This window comes from Gopherus flavomarginatus, chromosome 2 (assembly GCF_025201925.1).
Source record: "Gopherus flavomarginatus isolate rGopFla2 chromosome 2, rGopFla2.mat.asm, whole genome shotgun sequence".
NCBI classification, from domain to species: domain Eukaryota; kingdom Metazoa; phylum Chordata; order Testudines; family Testudinidae; genus Gopherus; species Gopherus flavomarginatus.
In genome coordinates this window covers 54,730,523-54,752,526 of record NC_066618.1, presented here as the reverse complement: position 1 = coordinate 54,752,526, position 22,004 = coordinate 54,730,523, and the positions used below count along the sequence as shown (strand labels likewise).

At 42.1% G+C, this 22,004-nt stretch overlaps 1 protein-coding gene across 1 annotated transcript in view; it reads left to right on the top strand.

Annotated features, from left to right (window-relative positions):
- The window catches only part of THSD7A (thrombospondin type 1 domain containing 7A), a 562,828-nt gene that overhangs the window by 335,636 nt on the left and 205,188 nt on the right, over positions 1–22,004 (top strand). The window contains exon 4 of the mRNA XM_050938787.1: positions 7,015–7,846. Coding sequence (XP_050794744.1) covers positions 7,015–7,846 — 832 coding nt within the window. The remainder of the gene's footprint in view (positions 1–7,014; positions 7,847–22,004) is intronic.

Genomic DNA, 22,004 nt, shown 5'->3' with positions numbered 1-22,004 from the left:
AACTATTTTATAGTGTTTCTTTTTTACACGGCTCATTTGTTGGTGCTAAAACCACCCACCGGAACAAGAAAGGGACAAGCAGGCTTTTACAAAAAGAAAAGCTCTGTTTTGAAATTATTTTGGAGGTAGGTGTAGTAAAAGGTAGAATTATAAATCAACAGAATAAGGCTTTGGAACCCACAGAAGATCACAGTACTAGTGTGGAGCAATATTTCATCTGTTCTCAGGGAATTTCTTACCATGCAGGGTGAATTCCGTGGGGGGAGGGGGAGACTCCTTCCTACAGAAGAAGTAGCTGTGAAGTTCACAGAACTGTATTTGGTAAGCATAAATAATGAGAGGATAGATTTACATTATATATTGGAATAGTATTGTGCTAAAACTCATGCTTCAAGATGTAAGGTGATTACTGGAGGGGTGGGGTCTGGAAGGAACCTTCCTCCTGTAGAGGATGGCATACTTGGAGCTTGACTTGAAGGTCAACATCATACAAACAGAAAATATAATGAATATAAGACAAAGGAATACTTCCCCCCCCACACCCACAATGAAATATAATTGTGAAGTTGCATTCCATATGTTTTATGGAAATATGTTTGTAAATGTAAATATGATATAATTGGAATATGCTTCATGCAAAAGGTCTCTTGTAAGGTATCACTACAAAGCTTATAATCTACTGAGTGTGTTCATCCTATTTCTATGAAAGTATCATTCTTGTATCTAAAGCTAGAAATATGAAGTATTACTCTGAGGTCCAATTGTAATTATGCAAAGTATGGGCCATTAATGGTGGCTTAGAATCTTGATGACTCCCATTAACTGGAACAATTGGTTGTAAATGGCTCTGTTTACTTGTAAGCTTTCCTGTATACCTAGGTGCCAGGCAGTGAGTAATGAAGTTTCACAGAACATGTTACATAATACTGAAATCCATCTTAAATCTGATGCTTTTCCGTTTAGAAGGAAGGATGGGAACCCAGAGAGAGAGAGAGAGAGGATTCCTGCCTGGTGCCAAATATATAAAAGGGGGTGGAACAGAACAAAGGGGGTTGCCAGTCATGAGAAATCCCCTAGTTACCACCTGAGCTGGAACTAACAAGAACTGTACCATGGGGAAAGAATTGAGCACAGACTAAGAAGGAGTCTGGTCTGTGAAAGAAGCTTATTGGAACATCTCTGAGGGGAGATTTATCTGTATTCAGTTTCTTAAATATATTAGGCTTAGACTTGTGTGTTTTTTCTTTTATGTTGTTTGGTAACTTACTTTGTTTTGTCTATTATTACTTGAAACCACTTAAATTCTGCTTTTTATACTTAATAAAATCACTTTTGTTTATTAATTAACCCAGAGTAAGTGATTAATATCTGGGGGAGCAAACAGCTGTGCATCTCTCTCTATCAGTGTTATAGAGGGCAAACAATTTGAGTTTACCCTGTATAAGCTTTATACATAGTAAAACAGATTTATTTTGGGGTTGGATCCCATTGGGAGCTGGGTGTCTGGGTGCTGGCGATTGGTGACTTGCTGAGCAGTTTTTGGTTAAAGGCTACAGCTTTGGGGGCGTGGACCAGACTTGGGTCTCTGTTGCAGCAGACTAGCATGTCTGGCTCAGTGAGGCAGGGTTCTGGAGTCCCAAGCTGACAGGGAAAATGGACTCAGAGGTAGTTTCAGCACATCAGGTAACAGTTCCAAAGGAGTCCCTGTGACCGAACCCATCACAATAATGTTTTGTGGATTAAACTCTGAGAGGCCTCACGAATCTAAACTTGAAGAAAATATCAAAGAAAACCTCAGCTCTGGGGTGTTCTATCTTCATGCCACCGATTCTCTAGGTGTTCTTTCACCAAGTAGTCACATTATAATGTAATGAAGCAGCAGTCATTTCAGCCTAGTTTAATAATATTTAAACCATTGGACATTCCTTTAACATAAGAAGGATTCATGGACTTCCAGAATGGCAAGTAGTGTTGCCAGTTTAATGATTTTAGCATGTGTTTTGTGATATTTGGTGTTTTTCTTTAAAGTCCTTGTTCCTGGAGAATCTCTTTGGGTGTTTTGGTTGATCACAGGATGACTATGAGCCGCCAACATGATGTGTCTGTGATAAAGGCTAACGTAGCCCTCGGATGCATCAGGCGAGGTATTTCCAATAGAGGCAGGGAAGTATTAGTATTTTTATACAAGGCACTGCTCAGATTTCATCTGGAATACTGTGTGGAATTCTGGTCTCCATTGTTTAAGAAAGATGAATTCAAACTGGAAATTACTAGGATGATGGAAAACCTACCTTATAGGATGAGACTTTGAGGAGCTTGCCTGTTTAGCTTAACCAAAAGAAGGCTGAGGGGATATGATTGCTCTCTATAAATACATCAGAGGGATGATTTAGTTGGGGATTGGTCCTGCTTTGAGCAGAGGGTTGGACTAGATGACTCCCGAGGTCCCTTCCAACCCTGTTAGTCTATGATTCTGGGGTGGGAGAGGAGTTATTTAAATTAAGCACCTATGTGGACACAAGAACAAATGGCTGTAAAATGGCCATCAACAAGTTTATTCTTGAAATTAGATGAAGCTTTCTAACCATCAGAGGAGTAAAGTTCTGGAACAGCCCTTCCAAGGAGAGCAGTGGGATGCAAAGAAACATAAGTGGCTTCAAGACCGAACTTGATAAATTTACAGAGAGCATAGTATGATCAGACTGCCTACAATGGCATGTGGCCAGTCTGCGACTGCTAGCAGATATCTCCAATGGCCTGTGATGGTACAGTAGATGGGGAGGGCTCCAAGTTACTACAGATAATTCTTTCCCAGGTGTCTGGCTGGAGGGTCTTGCCCATATGCTTAGGGTTTAACTGATCATCATATTTTGAGGTGGCAGGGAATTTTCCCGAGTTCAGATTTCCCTGGGTTTTTTCCGTCTTCCTCTGCAGCATAAAGCGTGAATCACTTGCAGGTTTAAACTAGTGTAAATGGTGGATTCTCTGTAACATGCAGTCTTCAAATCATGATTTGAGGACTTCAGTAGCTAAGCCAGAGGTTATAGGTGTATTACAGGAGTGTGTGGGCAAGGTTCTGTGGCCTGCAATGTACAGGAGGTCAGACTCAATGATCATAATGGTATATGAGCCAGTAATTTCAAAAAATATTAATAAAAATACTATATATCAAGCTCTCATGGTTGTAAAACTTGTATATGTGAATTTTTAAAGGCTTATAAACCAGAGACCCAAATTTATTATTTTTAAATCTCATGATTTGGAGGACCTGATTCATGATTTTTGTTCATATGATTCTTCTCTCTCCCATTCTATTGAGATTTTGTACTTTTCTTCCCCTTCGGACATAATTAAGGCCTAAGATTAATAGGTAGATAAACATGAGTGAAAAGTCATCATTTCACCCACAAGAAAATTTGTGAAACTTCTTGTCGTGGATATTTACAGATGTAGGAAGTTTTGAGGGCAGTTGCCCTGAGATACAATCATTTGCAACAAATTACAACATTTTTTCCTTAGCCAAATTAATACATTTTCATGAAAGCTTGTAGAAATACTGGCCCATGCAGTTGAATGTTTAGGAGATGAAATTTACAAGGGTCCCACTCTTGCAAACATTGTGCTGTGCTTCCCTTGATGTATGTGAGTTGTCCCTTTTGGTTCTCACCCACTTGATGAAGTAAAAACTTTCAAATATTCATTTTAAGAGGAAGCCATTTTAAATTTTATACCTCTCCCTCCACCCCCAAAAAAACCCCACACAGAACTAATACATTTTCCATTTATCTTCTATGCTTAGAACTTTTAAAAATAGACAAGGTATTGTGTTGTTTTTGTTTTGTCTTAATATTCTTTTATTCTAACTCCTTTTGTGCCATCTTTTATCCAACAGCAGATTTTTTGGCTGCATTAAAACCATTGACAGCATAGCAGTGGTAGAAGGTGCAGCTGAAATTGTGGCGTTAGTTCATACTGTTCCACAGATAAATGCAGAGCCCATTTATCACCTTCTAAGACAGCATTTTTACCATTTTTCACATTTACATTACTGCAGTTTGCATTTAATGTCCTAACTACAATTTTTAGCATTTAGATTAGTATGAACATGAGATTTATTTGGGCCAGCAATGCTCAGCTGTCAAGAACAATTTTTAGATATGGTGCACTCTCTCTTAAATACTTGATTATTTCACCCTTCATCTGAAGTTTAGTGACAAAGAGCTGATCTTTAAAAGAGTTTCTCTTAATTGGATATGTATGGTGTATATACAAGGTGCAGTAATGTGATAAGACAGGACTTTCCAGTCTGCAAGTTGAATGAGTTAGCTTTATGTTCAGTTGTGATTGTATTACTATCCTTGCTTTAGTTGGTTTTTATTCTTTTCCTTTAGACTTGGTTGGTGTTCTTAAATAGAACTCCATGCAATTTTCTGAGGAAATGCAATCGCTTTATGCTCAGTGTAAATATACTTAGAATACAGTGAATACAACGATGATTATGTCATTTGTGGAAGGCTGGTTAGAGATAAACTAGGGTAATCTTACTGAAATGGGAACAGAAATGTATTTGTACTTAAAACATGCATTTATTTTTCTGGGTATCTGGCTAAACCTTGGAAACCCTAATTCAAACTTAATCTGCAGAAAACAGTACAGGAGTTTTCATGTGCTGAATCTGGCTGCCAGCTGGCATTGCTATCATATATGTAATGCTCAGGTTTTAATATCCATAAGCAAACTGTTCAACTACAGTGCAGTGTATTGTAATCGAGAGGCTGTTCAAAAGTACACTAGCAAGGGCTACAGAGACTAAGTGTCATATCTTACCATAAGTCTGCTCCCAACACTCCCACTGAAGTTAATGTTAGAGTCACAGGCAACATTCCCAATGGAAATTTTTGAAGTCTGTGGGAGTCAGTGATAGGAGGTCTCCAAACTCCTGCCAGTCACTAAATGAAAAAAAAAAGTTTAAAATTCTTTATTGCTGTCACAAGGGCTCAACCTTGCAAATCCTATAACTTTACTCATGCAAATAGTCTCATTATGATCAGTGGGGTCATTCAGATAAATAAGGATTGCATTGTCTGGCCTCCATTGTGTGCATGGACACTGGAACTTCTCTGTCAAAGAAAGGACTTTTTAGATAGTCATCTGTTTTTATAAGATTTGTGTTTGGTGGTGGATATTTGTACTATGGAGAAATTGTGTTTGTAATTTTGCTACACAATCTGACTTTCTCCTCTTCCACAGTGGAGTGAAACAAACATTAAAAAAAAAAGTTTTACTTAATACATAGGATAACTTATGAGAACATAAGTAAATTCACATTAAGGTCAGTATTATTTCAGCTTTTCAACAGAAAGTTAGCAGGATTATATTTTCTTTCTTTGCTTTCCAGGGTAGAGTAACTGGGCATGAATGTTTTAAAAGAGAACACTAAAGTCAGCACAGGTTTATTTTTTAGTTGTAATATAATCTTGTGCATATTTCATACTTTTGTTTTAGCAAGACACCTATGCAAAAAGTCTGACTTTCAGTTTGTGACTGTAACAATAACGTCATAGCTGAGATTTTATATACCTGAATATCATAACATTTTACCCTTAGTTCAGATTTGCAATTTCGGCAGACAGAAATGGCATCTTTTCACTTTTGATCAATTTGTCAAAACTCAGGAAAATAACAGGCAGTAGCTTTCATAATAAACACAGTGACAGTCCTCCCATTATGTAACTTGTGGATATTTGTGAATTTGCCCTGTTGGATATTGTGCCTTTTTTAAAAACCACAGAAACTGTTTATATTGTAAGCTTTCAAATCCATGATAATTCTAATGGTTTTGTTATTAGTCTAAACAAGTATGCCCAATGTAGACCTACTATCTCTTTTTCATCACTTATTTCTATCGTTCTGTAAATTTCCGTGAACTGGTAAGATTTCATCTCTGAATATATATTTCACTAGGACTCTTCATGAGTTACTCAGAACAAAGGCATACTTCATTGTTTCTCAAACTGGGGCCACCGCTTGTGTAGGGAAAGCCCCTGGTGGACCGGGCCGGTTTGCTTACCTGCCCCATCCGCAGGTCTGGCCTATCGCAGCTCCCATTGGCTGCGGTTCACTGCTCCAGGCCAATGGGGGCTGCTGGAAGTGGCACAGGCCAACGGTCTTGCTGGCTGCCGCCTCTAGCAGCTCCCATTGGCCTGGAGCAGCGAACCATGGCCAGTGGGAGCCACGATCGGCCGGACCTACAGACCGGACAGATAAACAAACCGGCCCGGTCCACCAGGTGCTTTCCCTACACAAGCGGCAGCCCCAGTTTGAGAAACACTGGCTTACTTACTCTGCTTCCTTTATTTTTTAGTAGTATGGGGAGGATTTAAAAGTTGGCAAAATAGGTCTCTCATCACCTGCAATGACCACTGTTTTTCAGATTTTTTTTATATTATTTTCTTTATTTGACACAATTTAGAAAAATGAGAACTATGTAGCATGTGACTATGAAGTTGGGTTGCTTTGGAAAAGCTAGACAGAAAACCAAAATCTGATCTCCAAAAGAGTTTGCCTGTAGGTTGGAGCTGAGATTATTTACACATCGTGGGGAAGCCTTTCTCCCATTTTGCTGGCAAAACAAATCTTGACAAATTAATTGTTTAATGTCGTAATTCTGCTGTGATCAATCCCTGATGAACTCCAGGAGCATAAATATTCTAATTACTCAACATAAAAAGGGAAAACTATGTAGTAAAATCCATTTAAAATCACAGAAAAGACCAGAAAACAGATGGATAGTCCCTCACTTGTTCTATTATATAGGCTCTCTGAGATTGTACTCTGTAATAGGTGAAAATCAATAACTTTTCTTTCCCACAGATCATACAAAGATCCTACTTTGTAGGGCTATTGTAAAAGAATACGCTCTTGAGTCTTGTGCTTTCTCGCTGTATCTTGAGTTTAATAATTAAGCAGAAATTAAATGTAAAATATGACAGTGGCTTTCATCTTGTTTCCTAGGTCCATGGGGAAGATGTATGGGAGATGATTGTGGTCCAGGTGGTATCCAAACACGAGCAGTATGGTGTGCTCATGTGGAAGGATGGACAACGCTGCCCACAAATTGTAAACAGATAGAGAGGCCTGAGAACCAGCAGAACTGTTTCAGGGTTTGTGACTGGCACAAAGAACTGTATGATTGGCAGTTGGGCAACTGGAATCAGTGCCAGCCAGTTATTTCAAGGAATCTTGAAAAAACAGTGGAATGCATCAAAGGAGAAGAAGGAATCCAGATGAGAGACGTAACTTGTGTCCAAAAATCAAATGGGGTTTCTGCTGAGGATGTCATATGCGAGTACTTTGAACCAAAGCCACGCCTGGAACAGGCATGCCTCATCCCTTGCCACCAGGACTGTATTGTGGCAGAGTTCTCCCCCTGGTCAGAATGTTCCAAGACTTGTGGCAATGGGCTTCAGCATCGAACTCGTCACATTGTTGCTCCATCTCAGTTTGGTGGTTCTGCCTGCCCTAACCTGACTGAATTTCAGATCTGTCACTCTACCCCATGTACTACTGAAGAAAGCATCCATAGCCTGAATGTGGGACCCTGGAGTACATGCTCAGTGCCCCACTCAAGACATATAAGGCAAGCAAGGAAACGAGGGAAGAACAAAGAAAAGGAGAAGGACCGAGAAAAAGGAGTACGGGATCCTGAAGCTCGGGAGCTTATTAAGAAAAAGAGGAATCGGAATAGACAGAACAGACAAGAGAACAAATATTGGGACATACAGATTGGATATCAGACCCGGCAGGTTACATGTACTCACAAAAATGGAAAAACTGCTGCCTTGAGGTAATCACTGTTTATTAACTTGAACATCTGTGTGTCTGTATAGTTGGAACGTTAAGAAAAGAATGAATAATCTCCTTATAATTGTACTGTTGTATGCACTTTTATATCAGCATAACATGATCTCTTTCTAACTCTGTCTTACCCTGTCAAGTTTAAGAGATTTCCGTAATACATTTGAAAAAATATAGCACAAGTGATGTTGATTGTACTAAATATCACTTAAACATGCCCTATTAAGCATTATACACCATCCAGCCTTTTTTGGTCTAAATATGTATCCCAGAAGGCTCACTGAAAGCCTGAGGCTTCATCAAATGTGTGTTCTGTTTCTCTAGCATTTTGGCACCTTTTTCCTCCATAACAAGTGAAGCATGCTTGAGAACAGGTGATGTCTGCATTATTGTATTTAAAGCTTTGGGCGCACACAGTAGTAGTTAGGGCTGGTGGGGGTGTGTATGACAGACGCTAAAAAAAGAATCTGAAAAAAGTCAACATACATCTGTTCCAGATTTTTTTGTATTTGAAATGCAAATATGTGAAGTACTGCTGCTCTTTACACAACTGGTTTCTGTTACTGATTTTGTTTCCTATGGCTAAGCTTCCGAAAAGATACTTCTATGAAAACTGTGTATTTTACTTCCAAATGTTTTTATTCTCTCTTTCTTCCTTTTGCATCTTTCTTCTATATTTCTGGGCACAAAAACGATGCATTTTAATATAGTCAAATGTAAAGATATGTATGTAGGAGCAAACAGTACAGGCCACAGTTACAGACCTGTATTGTTTGCTCCTACATATCGGTGATGGGTGGAAGATGGAAAGATGAGGATGGAAGCAGTGACCCTGAAAAAGATGTTCAGGTTTTGCTGAATAATCAGCTAAACATGAGTTTCGGGTTTAATGGTGTGGCCAACAGAACTAATGAAATCTTTGGATGTATAAATATGGGAATATCAACTAGAAGTTGGGAGGCTCTGTTACCATCTCTGCATTTGACACTGGTGCAACTGCTGTTGGATTACTGTTTTTGTTCTGATGTCCACAATTCAAGAAGGATGTTGATAAATTGGAGAGACTGAGAAGAGTCATGAGAACAACTAAAGGATTAGAAAGCATGCCTTATAGTGAGAGATTCTAGGAACTCAATCTATTTAGCTTATCAGAGAAGAAGGTGAAGGCATCACAGTTTGTAAGCACTTATATGGGGAACAAACATTGTAAAATAGCCTCTTCAGTCTATCAGACAAGGGTTTAATGAAATCCGATGGCTGGAAGTTGAAGCTAGACAAATTCAGACTTGAAATAAGGTGCACATTTTTAACAGTGAGAGTAATTAACCATTGGAACAACTTATCAAAAATTGTGGTGGATTCTTGACCACTATTAATTCTTAAATCAAGATTGGATGTTTTCCTAAAAGTTATGCTCTAGTTCAAAGAGGAATTAATTCAGGGAAGTCCTATGACCTGTGTTGTACAGGAGTTCAGACTAGATGATCACAATTGTCCCTTTTGGCGTTATAATCTATAAATCTGCCCTCTTTCTTTCTTCTGTGATTTTTTCCTCCTTCAAGGTTACATTGCTTTCTCTCTTAGAGATCTTCACTGTGATTCTGCACCCTCCCAGATTTTGACCATTCCTTCTTCTCACTGGATTCCCTTCCATGCTGTTCTACCTCCTAGGCCTCCCTCTCCAATTGGAACTTTCCCTTCCCAAGTCCCCCAACATGTTTCCCTTCATTTTAATTCTCCCTTCCCTCCATGATCTCTTCTATTTTTTGCTTTCTGTCATCTGATCCTCCCCACTTTCTTCCCTCAAGTATAGCAAGTGATTAACTAATATGACTCCCACTGTTATATGAATGACCCTGCTATCTGAATTAACTTGTCACCCACTGCCATTAGATTAACTTGTACTGTGGATATTTCATTTGAATTTTCATTTTGTCATTTAACTCTTCATTCAGTATTTAAAAGTCTAATTAGTTCAACCATTCCGTCAGGGCAGCATTTAATACCACCCTTCCAATTATGTAGAGTTTTGAGACAGGTAACACAAAAGTTCAAAAAATATTTTAAATCAATTCTTTATTACCTTATATCCATGTCAAGTTACAAGAACCCTCCCAAATATTAGTTAGAATAATATGGTCCATCATTCCTATTACTACTACTTAGCATTACATAACAGTTTTGTGGCTGTTTTTAATATTGTCAAATGTAAAGATATGTATGTAGGAGCAAACAGTATGGCCACAGCCGGAGCCCCAGGGCCTTTAAACCTTGATTTAAAGGCCCGCCTCTTCTGGTTAAGGCCACGCCCCTGCTCAGGACTCCGGCGTACCAGTAAATCCTTTAACTTACTTTCACCCCTGGTTGTGCTCCACCCACGCCCCCAGTGCCAGGGTAGGATGCAGCCCGGAGAATGCAAGTAGAGATAATATGCAGCTCTCTGGGCCCCCAGTGCCCTGTTCCCTATGGAAAGCCCCAGTATCTGGTCTGCAGTCCCCTCCCTGCTGCTGCCCTGCTCACAGTCTCCCTTCCCAACCTCCCTTCCCAGCCCACAGTACTGGGACTCTGGCAGAGCAGGTCCTGGGATGCAGGCAGATTTGTGGGGCTGCATCCAGGGAAGAAGGAACTGGAACATGCTGAGCACCAGCCACAGGCAGGTTTCTCGAGCTGCAGTCAGGAAAGGCACATCCTAGAGCTTCCTTCCCTGGATGCAGCGCTGCAAACCTCCTTGCAGTCGAGGCCTTTCTTCCAATAAAAAATTGTTACTAAGTGTAATGTCTGTTGCCAATATCTGAATCCCATTCACATTAAAGTCAATAGGATGGGATCATTTTGCAGCAAGATGTTGCTATTAAGTGTATTAAGCTGCTACTGGGATTGCTGTTAAGCGGCATCCACTGTAGTTTAGTCTCCTGAGGGCTGTAATATTTTGGTGTAATTTTGGTTTTTGAGTTTAGTGTTGGTGCTAGGGGGTAGTTGCGGCCTGTCACGTACAGGAGGTCAGAAACATCATGACATGACCCAGATTGGTTATGTTACATACTATTGTGGAGGGTTTTAGTCTGGCTGAGTATTTTAGTTTACAGTGAATACTGTTAAGCATTTGTCTGTTTAGGACCTTATCTATTTTAGTGCTGGGATTCCCTCCAAGACCTCTTTCCACTTGGCTTCCTAGGAACTCAGTTTGACTCCAGCCTTCATCACTCAAGTATTTTTCTTTGGCATACAGCAGGGTTATGCTGAGTTGATCAGACTCAAACACAGCGGGGGTGGATGTAGGGTAAATTACAGCTCCAAAGTTAAACAGAAACCTGCTCCCTTTATACACATTACACGGCATTGCATTTACTATACATTGCATCACACATTTTTTGATTGGCTGGTTAGTTTGCAGGAACGAATCCATATGCAGCATGCACTATTCATGCTTCGACTTTCTCTTTATCTCATCTCTACATTCTTAATTTATGGTGTCCCTTGTTGTCTAGTTCGTAGCAAATAGTTCCATGGTATTCTCCCTCAGACATTCTGCCTTCGTAGCCTAATGACCTATTTACTTACCTTATTTAGCACAAATATTCTGTTTTCAGCCTGATCATTTCCTTCCCTAATTCTGTCTTCCAAAAAATGAGACCTCCCTCCATGTGTTAATTACTCATGTTGGGCCAGGGCTGAGCTACATGCCTCTGCTTCCCTCTTTCTTTTTATATTCGCATTTGTTTCATTTGCATCATATCCCTGTCTTTCTGTGCTTTCTTTTTCAAGTTTATTACCCAAAAGCACATTCCCAAGACCACAGTGATGGTAATCATTTGAACCGCCCTTGATATTATGCTTAAAGTACAAACCAGCATGGTGCAAGCTCACCTCGTCCGGTATAGCCCACCATGGTGTTTCCACTGCCTGAACAATATCATTCCCAATTGCTTAGTGCTTGGCTGTTTGTTAGGCAATGGACACCAATTGCTCTATTTTCCTTTGTATCAAATCAGTGGTGTTAACAGATGAGGATGGTACGGGTGCAAAGAGATGGGTCACCAATGTTTTCCATTCATTGTTGTCTGTCACAGTCTCTGTCATGTTCTCCCTCATCTGCGTGCTTGGCCATAGGACATGGGTCCCAATCTGAGTCAGAGAGGTGAAGTTCAAACAAACCCCATCCAGGTTCCCCGGCAAGGTGTCCCCACCAAAAAACTGTGATATTCCAGAGCACATACTGTGTACACACACCGTATTGCCTCCTTCACTCTCTCTTTAAAGACCAGTCGTGCCCAACCTCCCTCTACTGTGGTCAGGTTCAGTTGGGCTGAGCACTCAGAACCATCTGTGCTAGATTCATTTAGAGCAGACTGTGTTTATTTCATCTCCTCCTTGTGTTGCCATTTTCACACTGAGATAATACTGTTTATTGGTCCAATACTTTATTTTACCTATACTGTTAACATACCAGTTCTCTAGGATTACCTGTCCTTCCACGAACAACAATCATTATTGTCATAGTTGAATTATAATTGTATGGGGTGCCCAAGGTCCAGAATCTTCTAGCCTCACAAATTGCAAATTTTCTTTCCCAATATTACGAATTTCTTTTTCCAGTAGTGTGGTTCAGATATGTGTGCTGTTTAATAACCTTGACCGTTCCACCTATTTTATTTCTTTTATTCCATGCATTAGTTGCATCATAAATTTGTTACCATGTATGCTGCACTCAATTGCCTGAGAAACATAGATATTATTTAATAAATTAATTATAGTATTTATAGATATTAGTTAATTTTAATGTTTCATTCCTTAATGTTTGTTGAATTTTATAGGGAGACCCCAACTTCTGTGCCACCTAGTATGGCTGCCACTGTGTTCCTTCTGGCTCAACAGTTTCTGTAGAGTACCTTTTTATAAAATAAAAAAAAGATTGTATGGTTGAGGTGCTTACTTTGGGCTGGTGCAGGATGTTGTGTTATTTATTATTTGCCACCAAAGCAGCTGAGTTCTATTTACATGCACGTTCACCAATTATTTTGCCTTAGAAAACCCCCAGACTTGTTTATATGCCACAACATTTGGCACCTTTTGAATAATGTAGTATCAACCCATAGATTCAATCAACTGTTTTTCTGTTGTTCTGCATTATGTCTGATCTGCAATGGTGAATTTCCTTGCATTTGAGGGTCTGACATAGCCTATATATTTTTAATAAGCATGGATGCCCATAGCGTTATGCAGTCGGAGTTCACTTCTGTTCTAAGTACCAGCTTCGTCATTATACTGAGGCTGCAGTTATGACACCAGCCTGTCAATATTACTGAAGTCTTGACAAATCACACCCAAGTCTGGATTAAGATGGAAATGTACACTCTGCATTGAATAACTGAAACACTAGCACTGAACCTTCTCTCCCCCCAACATCCTATTTGTTTAAGACTTTTCAAATGCTGAAATAATGTTTTGTTCTTTGAATGTTCACATTTGTGCACAAACAAATCAAGACCAAATGCCTTTATGGAAGATATGCTTTAGCCAAACGCAAATTATTGGTCTCAGTGCATGGGTAACTGTAAATTTAATGGTCTGTGCTATACAGGAGGTTAGACTAGATGATCTAATAGTCCCTTCTGGCCTTAAACCCTATGAATGTTGAGTATCTAGTGCTCTCTTAACTTCAACATAAGATGAGGATCCTCAGCAATACACAGGACTGGGCCCTAGGATCTTTAGCACAGATTTTTCCACACCACCCTTTCAAGCATCTTTTTTAATATATCACCAGAGAATTTCTATCAACCTGTCTTAACAAGAGTGCTGAACATTTAAATAATTCAAGAATTTTAGAGTGAGATTCTATCTAAGATTTAGAATTCATTGTATTTATGCCATGTAACTACTCTGTAACTATTCGTGTAACTTCTGCTTCTTCTTTGAGCAGTGTCCCTGTGGGTGCTCCACTGTGTGTGTCTGCATCCCTGCACTGCTGATTGGATAACTTCAGTAGCAGTGTCCGTTGGGCCCACATGTGCTGTCTTTCCTCATTCTGCATCACAAGGCTAGTCAGTGCATACACGGGCTAACTCTCCTTAGTTCCTTCTCAACCACCCCTGGCTAGAGACGGAGCCATTAGCTGTCTGTTAATGCTACTGCTCTTCTGTTTGATTTTCACAGTTCCGTAGTTTTTCCCTAGCTGTAGTTTAGTTGTTGTTCTTCTGTTCTTTCTTTCTTCTTCTACCCTTAAAATATACTATTTTTCTCCTACCTTTTTTCCCACCAGGGACCCTTCTCCTTAGCAGGGTACATTCAGCTCCCCAGGCTTCGAGAAATGCTGCACTTGCAACAGGTCGATCCTAGTCATGTGTAAGCACTCTCAGTGCATTCACTGCCTCGGTGAGGGCCACATACAACAAAGTGCACCCTCTGCTAGCAGCTCTGGCCAAGATCCCACAAGGACAGAGAGTTTCGCCAGATTATCTTCAGGAAGACAGGTCTCTGACCTCAGTCTCCTAGCGGATGTGAGTTGTCCCCACAACCTTCGACTTCTAAGGAAAATGAGTAGAAGAAACAGACTAGGGACTCCTCTCACAAGACTTCCAAGAAGAGTGTGAGAAGTCCCCTAAGGGAGCCTAGAGACAATCGCAAGCGATCACCATCTCACTCAGTATCCTCCACACTGCTGGCATGGAGACCACAGTCTGGCACCGATGCATGACCGCTGTTGGCTACAGGTACCACCGACAGACCCATGGACCCTATAGGCATGGGCTTTGACTCTTCAATACCAAGAGACAAGAGCAAGCAAAAGAAGATGCTCCCAGTATGTGAATCCACCTGGGTACAGCCAGTTGGCAGCTCCCCCAGCACCGGAGAGACCGGTACAGACAAGGGCTCTGTCCCCCTCAGCACCACCACCAACGCTGGGACGTTCAGTACTAGCGGATTTCCATCACACCAGAGACCTTGGCATATGGGATGCACCCCAGCCCCCACTTCTCAGTACTGACATAGTGGCTCCAAGCCTTTACTGGGCACAGGGGATATCCCTCCAGCCAGTCATGCCCCTCTGCTATCTAGTGAGTGTTTGGACAGTGAACCAGAGGAGGTTGTGTGTCAGTACTCCTCCCAAGCTCCATATAAGAATCACTATGAGCAGGGTCCAAGAACATACCCACAAATGCCTCCTCCACCACCTCCATCTTGGTACGGCCACCTGTGGGCACCCCCATGAGGCCCTATGGCAGTATTGGAATCCTTGGGCAGCACACCGACAGCCTGCCTCACAGGCTTCAAGCCTTGCCTGAGAGCCCTCTAGGCATACTCCCTTAGCGACAGCACCTAGGCCTTAGAACCACCTCAGGAGATGGAGAAATCTGGTACGGAGGAGGATATAACACCAAAGACCATATGCTCTTCCTCTGAAGCCATCATGCCTTCTCCCTCATCCCCGGCAGATGACTTTCGCCTTTTCCAGAAGCTGGCAAAGAAGGTTTCGGACATCCTCCACATACCATTAGTGCATGTCTTTGATCTCCTCTATCAGCTCCTTGATATCTTCTACTCTTCTTCATCCTCAAGGATTGCCCTTCCAAGTAATTAGGCCATTTTAGAACCAGCCAAAACAGTGTTCCAAAAAATATTATGTCTCTACAAAGGAATTGGAGTTCCTTTTTTCCTTCTTGCCACCCAATTCCATCATGGTGGATGCTGTCAATTCCCACAGTCAACATCACCGGTCCAGGGCTACACCTTATGATAGGAATTGGAAGCGCCTTGATCTCTTTGGCAGAAAAGGCATATTCCTCAGCCACCTTTCAGTTCTGTATTGTCAACTATCAGGCTTGCACGGCCAAATATGACGATACGAATGACAACAAACATTGATTTTATTGAAAAAATGTGAGAGGCGCATTGGGAGTCCTTTAAGGCCATCATACAGGAGGGGCAATTAGTAGCAAAAATATTGCTACAATTGACCCTCAACACTGCCAACATGGCAACTAGGTCCATCTCCATGGTGGTGGTGATGTGACTGGCATCATGGCTCCACTTGTCGGGATTCCTGAAAGAGATGCAGTCCATGGTGGAACACCTTTCTGAGGGTGCAAAGCTCTTCGCTGAAAAGGCTGATGCCTCCCTTCATACCCTAAAGGATTCCAGTGCTACCCTCAGGTTGCTGGGAATCTATACACTCGGGCAAACGAGACGTTTTAGTCTCTAATCCCAGCATAGGCTGTACTCAGCTCTATACCAACTTCAGCATCGTTATGAACCAAAAAGGAAGAAAGAGAAAATTCCTGAAGCACAAGCTATCTGGTTTGCAAATCTCATCCCAACCCCCTGCATTTAAGAACCACTTTTGACAGGAAGGTCGAGGCACTACAAGACCACTTCCCATGACTGACACAAGTGACCATGGTTGTATACCAATTGGCTGTATTCCACAGTGCCTGGAAACACATAATGATGGGTCATAGAGATTGTCCAGTCCAGGTATTCCATCCATTTCACCTCCATACCCTCTCCACAACACACTCCATCCTTCTTCAGGGACCCTTCTCATGAGAGTTTACTATGGTAGCAGATAGCTCACCTCCCCCAGCTAGGAGCCATAGAACCAGTACCTCAACATCTACGAGGCCAGGGATCTATTCTCCTTACTTCCTAATACCGAAAGAAAGGGAGGTTGAAAACCCATACTGGACCTCCAAGCTCTTAACATGTTTGTCAAGGATCAGAAGTTCAAGATGGTCACCTTATCAGTGATTATTCCAACATTGGAACAGAGAGATTGGTTTTTGGCCGTTGACCTTCAGGACGCATACTTTCACATCTCAATCCTACCAGCTCACAGGCAACTTCTCAGGTTCACAGAGTCATCCCCTTCAGGCTCTCATGAGCCCCAGGAGTATTTTCCAAAGTTCTCTCAGTAGTAGCCGCTCATGTACACTCTCAGGGAATAATGATTTACCCATACCTGAATAACTCTCCTCAGAGCCCAATCTCTCCAGGAGGCTGAACAAGCTGTCAACACTACAATACACTTGTTCACAGAACTGGCTTTACAGATCAATACCCAGAAGTTAACCCTCACTCCAGTGCAATGGCTGGAATTCATAGGGGATGACCAAACACCCTACAGACCAAAGCCCTCCTACCTCAACACAGATTCCTATCCCGGGTTTCACTCATAGACACCATTCAGTGCAGTCTACAGATACCAGCCAGACTCTGCCTCCAACTTTTGGGACATATGGCAATAAACACAGCTAATATACCACATGCCAGACCCACATGCAATGCCTCCAACTATGGTTCAGTTCGGTTTACAGACTGAACAGGGACAGGCTGGACAAACCACTGTCACTGGCCACCGGGATCAAAAACTCCTTAAACTGATGAAAGGACTGAGTCAATGTGTGCAAAGGGATCCCTTTCTCTCACACATCATCGTCGTCGCTCGTTACCATCGACGCATCACTCATATTATGGGGCACGCATTTAAACCGCCTCATGGCGCAATGACTTATTCACATGGTAGGGAACACCATCTACAGACCTGTTTGCCATTTACCAGAACAAGAAATGTCTACGCTACTGCTCAACGGCAGAGATGGGATAGCACTCTCTGGTGATGCTCTTCTTCTCCCCTGTACAAAGACCTTCTTTACACCTTTCCTCCATTTCCTCTACTGCTGACGGTCCTGCCAAAAATAAAAAGGGAAGGAGCTCACATCATCTTGATTGCCTGTACCTGGCTGAGACAGAGCAGGTACCCTCACCTGACACAGCTCGTGATGTGGCCACCGATCTCCCTCTCAGCCATTCCACACCTCTTCTCGCAGGACAAAGGATGTACCCTACATCCAACTTGGGAATTCTCTACCTCAAAGCATGGCTCCTGCTTGGTTTCAACCTATAAAGTTCATGCTCAAAGAATGGACAAGAGGTTCAGTTACACAGTAGAAAGTCCTCCACACATTGTACTTACGTGAAGAAATGGTCCAGGTTTCAGACTTGATGCACATCTCAACAAAACTCACCAATGTCAGCAACTCTTCTACACATCCTAAACTATGCTTTGACCCTTAAAAGTTCGGAATATTCCTAAACTCTCTTAGGGTCCATCTAGCAGCTATAGCAGTCTTTCACCAACCTGATACTCAGGTGCTGTCATACCCAACCACTAAATGGTTCCTTAAGGGTATAATAAGCCTCTTCCCTCAACCTTGACTTCCTACCCCTATGTAGGACTTAAACCTGGTACTGAAAGGGCTGACTAGGCCTCCTTTTGAACCCATGGCCACCTGTTCACTAACATACCTATCAATGAAAATGGCCTTCTTGATAGCAACTTCCTCAACCAGAAGAATAGGAGAGAGAGCAGCTCTGATGGTACATCCCCCTTACACAGTATTCTTTTCAGACAAGGTTATGCTCAGGCCACATCCAAAATTCATCCCTAAAGCAACTTCCCTGTTTCACATGAATCAGTTGATTCACTTTCCAGTCATCTACCCAAGCCTCCCCAAGACAACAGGGAGGCTATACTTCATGCCCTAGATGTCAGGAGGGACCTGGTCTTCTACATTGATAGGACAAGGGCCTTCAGGAAGTCCCCTAGACTTTTTCTTTCTGTTGCAGAAAAATCCAAGGGTTCAGCAATATCAACCCAAAGACTGTCTAAGTGGGTCTTGAATTGCATCAGAAAGTGCTATCAAATTTGCAGTGTGACCCCTCCAGACTTGAGCCATACACACTCTACAAGATCCATACACACTCCTCGTCTGTAGCCTTCTTCAAGAATGTTCCTAACTCAGAGATCTGTAGAGTGGCAACATGGACATCAGTCCACATTTTTCTACAGAATGTTTACAGAACATTATGTGATCACTGTGGACTCCGCCTCTGATGCCATCTTCAGCTCCATGGTACTGTCATCTGTAACTGACCCGACTCTGAAGTCGCAGCTTTCCAGAAGAAGTCCTGCTCAGGAGTGCAGTGAGGTGATGTGGCCTCCCTCCAACCCAGAAGGGGAGGAACAACCATCTGTGCCACAAGTATCAGTGTGTTCAGTGCACATTTAGGTGCATAGCTTCTTCAGGACAGCTTCTCCCACTTCTGTGCAGGGGTCAGGGAATGGACAGGCAGAGGTGGGGAATGGCAGCATAACCATCCACTCCTCTTACTATGGACCAAGAGTAAACTCTCAATGTAGCTTTTAATGTTTAACCCTTTTCCTATTGCACATGTAGACTCACTCTTACACTGTTCATGTTGACACAAATATGTGTTAACATATATGCAGTAGTGAGCTGGAGCCAGTTCGCACTGGTTCACATGAACCGGCTGTAAAATTTGAAGCAGTTTTAGAACCGGTTGTTAACCCGCTTCCTTGCGAGGGGGCCCTGCAGCTTTGATGGGCTCCGGCCAGGAAGTAATGTAATGCCTCCTCTGGCCACTGAGGGTGCTGCACTGCAGGAGCCATGTGGGCCGCTGCCTGGCCCTGTTGCTGCTGCTCCCTTGACCCCTGGACTTGGGGCTCCCGCTGCTGCCTGGTGGGTCCCTGGCTGCTCTGTAGTGCCTGGGCTGCGTCCTGCTGCTTGGGCTGCTCCAAGCCACTCTCCCCGTAAGTACCTGCCACCCTGCCTGCAGCCATCCCCTGCCGCACCCCCTGCCCTGCCTGCAGCCATCCCCACACTCTCTGCCCGCAGCCAGCCCCTGCACACCCCCTGCCCTGTCTCCAGCCAACCCCTGCCACACACCCCTGTGACCCTGCCCGAAGCCAGCCAGTCCCACACACCCGTCTCCAGCCAGCCCCTGCCTGCAGCCAGCCCCTGCCCTGCCTCCAGCCAACTCCACACCCTCCTGTCTCCAGTCAGCTCCGCACCTCCTGCCCTGCCCACAGCCAGCCCTGCACCCCCTGCCTCCAGCTAGCTCTGCCCCACACCCCTATCTGCAGCCGGCCCCACATCCACTGGTGCCCTGCAGTTCCCAGGGCAGTAACCCTGCACACCTGCTTCAATGAGAAGGGCAGGGAGAAGCTGGGACCCACACATGTGCACACCCTAGGGTGACCAGACAGCAAGTGTGACAAATCGGGACCGGGGTGGGGGGTAATAGGAGCCTATATAAGAAAAAGACCCCAAAATCGGGACTGTCCCTATGAAATTGGGACATCTGGTCACCCTAGCACACCCCCAGGGAGTGACGGGAACCCACACATGTGAAACAGAGCTCATTTCTAGTTCAGGCCCATCTTTTTAAAAAAGAACTTTAGGTGGGGTTAACATACATCTGTATTTTCCCAGAGATGTCAGGCTTTTTGGTTCTTAAATTGCCATCCAGAAGGAAAAATTCCTCCCGGGAAAATATGGACACATGGTAACCCTACTGGTACAAAAAATACATACTGTGGCACATCCTTTAAATCAGAACTATTTATAGGGAACCAGTTGTTAAGATTTTGGCAGCTCATCACTGAATATATGGAGTACTACTTTACAAGTAATATACAAACCAGCCACTAGCAGGATGAAAATCAGTTTCATAGGTTTTTTTAACTTGAGTCTTGGACAAGTTTTGCCATTTTGCTCATGAAATGTTTCAAACAATAAATATTCCTTATATAACTGATTTAGAATTCTGTTAAACTGTTAAATTCTGTAACATTTTTGTAGCAGTGTTTGTAATAAGTTTGTTCAGTTACTTGCTACAATATTGGGCCTAGACAGTTTGTATACTATTTCCACATAGGTTTACTTAAGTGCATATAACAACTATGTACACACATGCTTCTTTACATAGTAAATACATATATACCCTTGTAAATAAATCCTTACATATACAGAGACACAAGTTGTGTTTTGTTTTCACTTGTAGCTAGAGATCTCTTTAGAAACTTTACTGTCTCCCATCCTGTTTTCTTAAAAAAGAGAGAGAATGACAGAGAGAGCTTGAGAGCTTTCTTCAGTTAGATTCAATACCATGATATTGTCAATGCAGTAAGTATCCTCTGCTTTCATTTTACACTGATTTGTACAGAGAGGCATTAACCTTTGAACTGGATAATTATCATCAAAGTTTCAGACATTGTTTTTCTTTGCCAGGTGCTCTATTAATTTTCTGATGGTAGCATAATGTTTTCTTGTCGTCTTAAATTAAAGATCAGAATTATAATGACATGGTTTAAAACAGGAAGAAAGTATTCCTATTGGCAGAGAAAAGCATGAGATCAGGAAGTTAATAAATCATCTGGGCAGAATATTTCTAAGTGTTTTTAGATCTGGCATGGCAGATTACCCATCACTTTGTTTGGATGTGCATGTATCCTATTGAATCCAAATGAATAGTCCCTGTACTTGCTGTTGTTTTGGCCGTGTTCTTTGTTGTATCTATTCCTTAGTATGTTTAGAAATTTTCTTTTTCTTCCCCACTTCTTCCCACAGTAATATTAGGACAGCTTTCCCCCTCCCCACGATAAAATATTTTGGCTGTTGTTCTTTGTTGCTGGCAGAAATAATTTAAACGTCATGCTCATGGGAAAAGTCTTGTGAAAAGCATTTATCTAGACAATACTCAATTTGTAAATGAATGAAAGAGGCATTGTTGAATATAACCTCCCATTGTAGTACAAGGTACTAAAGAGTTTCTGCACAATATACAATATGAGTGATAACAAACAGTGCAGCTGTAGCAAAAATTAATCATGACCATCTCATGATGAATACTGTGACATTTGTCTCTGGGAAGAAAAACAAGTGGGCTTTCATTAACCTCCTTAAATAAACAAGCATATATGCCAGCCAGCAAGTCATCACTCCTGGGGAGATATTGATGGTGAGATTAGGCTCTAGATCCCGCCCAGTGTTTCGCCATGTGTGTGTTCTGACACCCCATTCTAAAACAGTAGCTCAAACCTGAGGAGAGAATTTGTTTACAATTCCTGTTATTTTTATTAAGAACAAAATTAAATATTTTACATTTATACAGATCCTTTCATGCTAATTTACTTCACAGCCCATATGTGCCTTTGCTCCAAGAATGACATGGCATTTCATTGTCCACTCTTGGAAATTAATGGACCTAGTAGGTTTTAAGAGCTCCATGAGGGAGAACACTGTATGACAGATGGAATAGGCTGTTAACCGTCAGCTAGGACATTG